General features: G+C 34.7%; 1 protein-coding gene across 1 annotated transcript in view; it reads left to right on the top strand.

The window, feature by feature from the left end:
* DNAH9 (dynein axonemal heavy chain 9) overlaps positions 1-6,332 on the top strand; it is a 340,094-nt gene that overhangs the window by 143,796 nt on the left and 189,966 nt on the right. Inside the window, exon 32 of the mRNA XM_019654458.1 lies at positions 1,420-1,630. Within this exon, the coding sequence (XP_019510003.1) occupies positions 1,420-1,630 (211 nt within the window). The remainder of the gene's footprint in view (positions 1-1,419; positions 1,631-6,332) is intronic.

Raw genomic sequence — 6,332 nt, 5'->3', positions numbered from 1 at the left:
ATATATATATATATATATATATATGAGTTATCATTTTTTTAAAATGTAAAATAAATAAAATGTATGGGGAAAAATTTTTTTACTGTCCCACTGCCCTGTTAATATTTCTGTACATTTTCTGTCCACTTCCCCCTGCTATTAAGGATCTTATCGTGCAAAATATAAAGAAACTTGATCTACAACAAAGTTCAAATATTTTAGGTCATGACATACAAGACCTTTTACGAAAGGGCTCTTCTAGCCTTTCCAGCCATCCTTCATATTTTCAGCAAATATTTGTTTAGCACTCAGTACATGTCAGATTCTCTGCTAGACTCTGGCAGTAGAGAGCTAGGAATCCCAGTCCTGCCTGCCTTCAAGGAGATGGTCATCTAATAAGAAGACAGAAAAGTGATCATTGCGGTATCGATAAGTATTAGGATAAAGTATGTAGATATGGGGCACCTACCCCAGACTAAGAGATGTGTAGGGTCTGGCCAGAGGTAGGCAGAAGAAAGGATAACTTCTTAACAGAAGGTGCAGTATGTTGAAAGGTATAGACACCATAAAGAGCATCATTAAAGAACTCCAAGTAATTATCTACCTGAAATGTGCATGTTGGGGGATGACAGATAAGACTGGAGGCTGATTTGGGTCAGACTGCAAAAGGGTCTCGTAAGCCAGTCTGAGGATTTGGGATTTCATCACCAAAGCTATGGAGAACCACTGAAAGGACAGAGTAGTGCAGTGATATGGTAGGATTGTCATTCCAATAAGGGTACTACCACAGTGTGGGAAGGTTAGCCTGGATGCCAGCTAAAACAAGAGTTAATGGGACCTTTAAGGCTAATGTTGTCCCCAGGAACTTCTTGACTCCAGTTTCATCAAATCATCTGGCCAACCACATCATGCTCTGTCACACCACGAGCCTTGTTTTGTGCTATTACCCTGCCTGGAATATCCTCCCTGTTCATCTTCTAGGAAAACTTCTATTCATCCCCTGAAAGCCCCAGTTTATAAGCCTGCTCCTCTGTGAAGCCTTTCTACTTCCCTTTATCTTTACAAAATCAATTGTTTCTGCCTCTCTGTTCCTATAGCACTTTATAGCACTTACAACTTCACATTGTAATAATTTGTCAGCGTGACTCCATCACACTATGAGATCATGGAGGGCAGAAAAGTCATCCCCAAATCTACCTCAACTGGTATACTTTATCGCACTTAGTTGGTGACTAATAATTATATGACTGAATGATGAATAAATGAATAAATGAATTGTGTTGCCCTGCCATTTTGGACCTCATCAAATCTTGAGGTGAATAATCCTTCCTCTGTTGAATTTGGGTCTCACTTCAGACACCAGCCTGGCTGACAGAAGACCAGCTGGGATGTAGGTGAATGACAGATCAGTCTCCCTGGCTGACTATCCTGTCTCCCCAGGTGGTCCAGCTGGAGGAGCTTCTGGCAGTGCGGCACTCTGTGTTCGTAGTGGGCGGTGCTGGTACTGGCAAGTCTCAGGTGCTGAGGTCCCTGCACAAGACCTATCAGATCATGAAACGCCGCCCTGTCTGGACTGACCTCAATCCCAAAGCAGTCACCAACGATGAGCTCTTTGGCATCATCAATCCAGCCACACGAGAATGGAAGGATGGTAAGAGTGGGATGCCCCTAGGAGAAAGTTCTTGCTATCCTCAGAGCCCCATGGGCAAGCTTGAATATAGGGGGGTGAACTGCAGAGGAGAGAATACTGGACTGATCTGTTTGGGATGGGAGAAGGAGGTGAAAAGAATCAAAGAAAGCCTCAACATGGATGGACCTAGAGGGTACTGTGCTTTAGTGAAATAAGTCAGATAGAGAAAGACAAATACCATATGACCTCACTTATATGTGGAATCTAAAGGCTTGTTGATGCATCTAGTATCGGCCTCCACCTGTACACGAACTTCTCCCTGAACGATGTACTTTTAAAAAAAGGAAATTATGTCTGTCCAGCGTATTTAGCATCTGGTATCACTATTTTGTTTATAATTCTTTCTAAGTTTCAGCTATAGATATAGTATCATAAACTTGGTCCTAAGGTTTTTTTTACATTGACATTTTTTTATCTATGTGGAATTTTGGGGGGGCTTAGTATGAGGTAAAGTAGAGAATCAACTTTATTTTATCCCAGATGAATAACGGAATGAGCAAGCACTCTTTATTAAGTAAAGTGTTCTTTCCTTCTGAATTTAAACACCAGGTTGTCATACATAGTGTGCTCTGATTCTTGGTTTTATACTCTGTTCTACTCTTTTATCTAGTCCTACACTAATGTAATTCTATTTTGCTTACAATTATTTTATATACTTTAATATCTGATAAGTTCCTCCTCAATATATTTGTGTAATTTTCTTAGCTAGTCTAAGGCATTCTTTATTCCATATTAAATTTAAACTCACATAATATAAGTCAAACTTTAAATAGCATTGGAATTTTAATTAAATTTTTGTTAAATAAATATATTAAATATGGAGAAATTGACAAAGAAGTCTTATAATGATCATAAGTCTGTGTTTACTAAACAAGAGGACATCCAAGTAAATAGAATGTGCCCTTTTAAAATTTTTAGAAAAACTTGTTAAAAATGGAAATAAACTAGATTATATTAATATAGCTTTTTCAAAATTAGACAGATCTGGTAGATAGAAAAATAAGTATAGACATGGAAAAATTGGGAAATGCATTATCAAACTCAATATAACACATAGTTATAGAACCTTGTGTCTTATAAATAGAAAATTTTCCTTTCTTGGTTGGTTCATGGAACATTTCCAAAAATTAAATATTTAGTTAGCTACAGAAGAAGCCATAATGATTTCAAAAGTATCAATTTACAGGCCACAGTCTCTGATAATAATGCAATAGAACTGGAAACAAATAGCAAGAAAAAAATAATTTTACTATTTTCAAATCAAGAAATACTTATCCCCTGGATTAAATAGAAAATTAAATTGCAACCCCTCTAAGAAACAATAAGAAGAACACATCAAACAAAAACCTTTGGGACACATCTGAAATCAATAAGGAAAAACTTTAAACTCTTTATTACACAAGGTAAGCAGGAAATGAAGTCAGTATCCATCCTAAGAAATTATTCAAAGAATAATAAGCTAAACCTAAAGAAAATTGGGCAGAAACAAAGTAATAAATATAAAAGCTGAAATAAGTAGGAAAGAACAAAAAAATCATATTAAGGATAAATAAATGTAAATATTGGTTCTTTGTAAAGACAATAAGTTCATTATGAGCATGATTAATGGGGAAAAGAGTAAACATATGTAAGATTAGGAATTAGAAAGAAGATATAACATTACATATAGACAAGATTAAAATAGAAGAGAACACTAATTAAATGACACATATTTGAAAAACTAGAATAGATGATCCCCTAGCAAAATACAAATTAGCAAAATTAACTCAATAAGAAGTAGAAAACAAGTAAACTAATGAAAAGGAAAATTTAAAAATAGTAGAACCAAAAAGAAAGATAATTTTTCTCAGCATAATAAAGGCCATGAAAAACCCACAACTAACATCATACTCAATGGGGAAAAGCTAAAAATGCTGTTAAAGTTAGAAACTAGACAAGGATGCCCACTTTTATCACCTTTATCAACAGAGTATTTTGAGTCCTAGCCACAGCACTTAGACAAGAAAAAAAGGCATCCAAATTGAAAAGGAAGTAGTAAAACTGTTGTCATTTGCAGATGACATGATACCATATATAGAGAACCCCGAAGATTCCACCAAAAGTCTATTAAAACTGAGAAATGAATTCAGTAAAGTAGCAGGATACAAAATTAATATTCAGAAATCAGTTCCCTTTTTATACACCAATGATGAACTGTCAGAGAAATTAAGAAAAAAATTCAATTTTTAATTGCATCAAAAAAATACTTAAGAATAAATTTAACCAAAGATGTAAAAGACTTGTACTCAGAAAATTCTAAGATATTAAAGAAAGAAATTGAAGAAGATACAAATAAATGGAAACATATAGCATGCTCATGGATAGGAAGAATTAACATCGTTAAAATGTCCATATTACCCAAAGCAATCTATAGATTCAATGTAATCCCTATCAAAATACCAATGGCATTTTTCACAGAACTAGAACAAATAATGCTAAAATTTATACATAACGACAAAAGACCCCAAATAGTCACAACAATCTTAAGAAAGAAGAACAAAGTTGGAGGTATCATGCTACCTGATATCAAACTATACAACAGGCTATAGCGATCAAAACAGCATGATACTGGCATAAAAACAGACACATAGATCAATGGAACAGTATAGAAAACCCAGAAATAAACCTATATCTCTATGGTCAATTAATCTGTGACAAAGGAGGCAAGAATATACAGTGGGGTAAAGAAAGGCTATTCAATAAATGGTGTTGAGAAAACTGGACAGATACATACCAAAAATGACACTGAACCACCTTCTGACACCATATACAGGAATAAACTCAAAATGGATTAAAGACTTAAATGTAAGACCTGAAACCATAAAATTCCTAGAAGAAAACAGAGGCAGTAAACTCTCTGACATTGGTCTTAGTAATGTTTTTTTCTTATATATCTCCTTGGGCAAGGGAAACAAACAAACAAAAAATAAACAAATAGGACTACATCAAACTAAAAAGTTTTTGCACAGCAAAGGAAACCATCAACAAAACTAAAAGACAACCTACTGAATGGAAGAAGATATTCACCAATGATACATATGATAAGGGGTTAATATCCAAAATTTGTGAAGAACACATACAACTCAACACCAAAAAAAACTAAGAATCCAATTAAAAAATGGTCAGAGGACCTGAACAGACATTTCTCCAAAGAGGACATACACATAGCCAATAGACATATGAAAAGATGCTCAATGTCACTAATCATCAGAGAAATGGAAATAAAAACCACAATGGGATATCACCCCACACCTGTCAGAATGGCCATCATCAGTAAATCAACAAACAAGTGTTGGCGGGGATGTGGTGAAAAGGGAACCCTCATGCACTGTTGGTGGGATTGCAAATTGGTGCAGCCACTATGGAAAACAGTATGGAGGTTCCTCAAACAATTAAAAATAGAACTACTTTATGACCCATAAATTCCACTTCTGGGTATTTATCTGAAGAAATCCAAAACCCTAATTTGAAAAGATGTATGCACACCTATATTTATTGCAGCACTATTTACAGTAGCCAAGATGTTGAAGCAACCCATGAGCCCATCAATAGACAATTGGGTAATAAAGATGTGGTACATATATACAATGGAATATTAGTCGGCCATAAAAAAGAAAATGCAATGAAATCTTATCATTTGTGACAACATGGATGGACCTGGAAAGTATTATGCTAAGTGAAGTAAGTCAGGCTGAGAAAGACAAATGCCACATGATCACACTTATATGTGGAACTAAAGAACAAAAATAACAAACAAAACAGAAACAGACTCATAGATAACAGAGAACAAACTGATGGTTGCTAAATGAAAGGGTTGGGGGACTGGGTGAAAAAAAGTGAAGTGATTAAGAAGTACAAATTGTGGTTACAAAATAGTCACGGGGCTTTAAAGTACAGTATAGGAAATATAGTCAATAATGTTGCAACAACTATGTATAGTGCCAGGTGGGTACTAGACTAATTGGGGGTGGGGGGAGGGAACACTTTGTAAATTATATAAATGTCTAACTACTATGTTACACTTAAAACTAATATAGAATAATATTGAATGTCAACTGTAATTGAAAATAAATTTTTAAAAAGATAATCCCAAAATCATTTTAAAAGACAACTCTCAGTTCATTTTATGGAGGCAGAAAAATAATTTTTTTAAGATTTTTATTAAAAATATTGCTAACATATAATATTGTATCAGTTTCAGGGATACACAATAGCTGCTCAACATTTATATACCTAAAGAGGTGATCACCATGATAATCCCAGCAGCCATCTGACACCATACTATGTTCTCACAATATTATTGACTATATTCCCCATGCTGTATGTTACATCCCCATGACTTATTTGTTTTATACCTGGAAATTTGGACCACACATTGCCCTTTTACTTTCCCCCCACCTGTTTAATTTTTCAGTTACAGTTGATATTCAATATCATTTTTATTAATTTCAGGTGTACAGCATAGTGGTTAGACATTTATATAATTTAAGACATGATCCCCCTGACTAGTACCCACCTGGCACTATACATAGTTATTATCATACCATTGACTATATTCCCTATGCTTTACTTTATATCCCCATGACTATTTGGTAACTAACAATTTGTTCTTTTTAATCCCTTC

The sequence above is a fragment of the Hipposideros armiger genome, unplaced genomic scaffold (genome assembly GCF_001890085.2).
Source record: "Hipposideros armiger isolate ML-2016 unplaced genomic scaffold, ASM189008v1 scaffold_222, whole genome shotgun sequence".
NCBI classification, from domain to species: Eukaryota; Metazoa; Chordata; class Mammalia; order Chiroptera; family Hipposideridae; genus Hipposideros; species Hipposideros armiger.
This window is presented reverse-complemented; position numbering and strand designations above follow the sequence as displayed.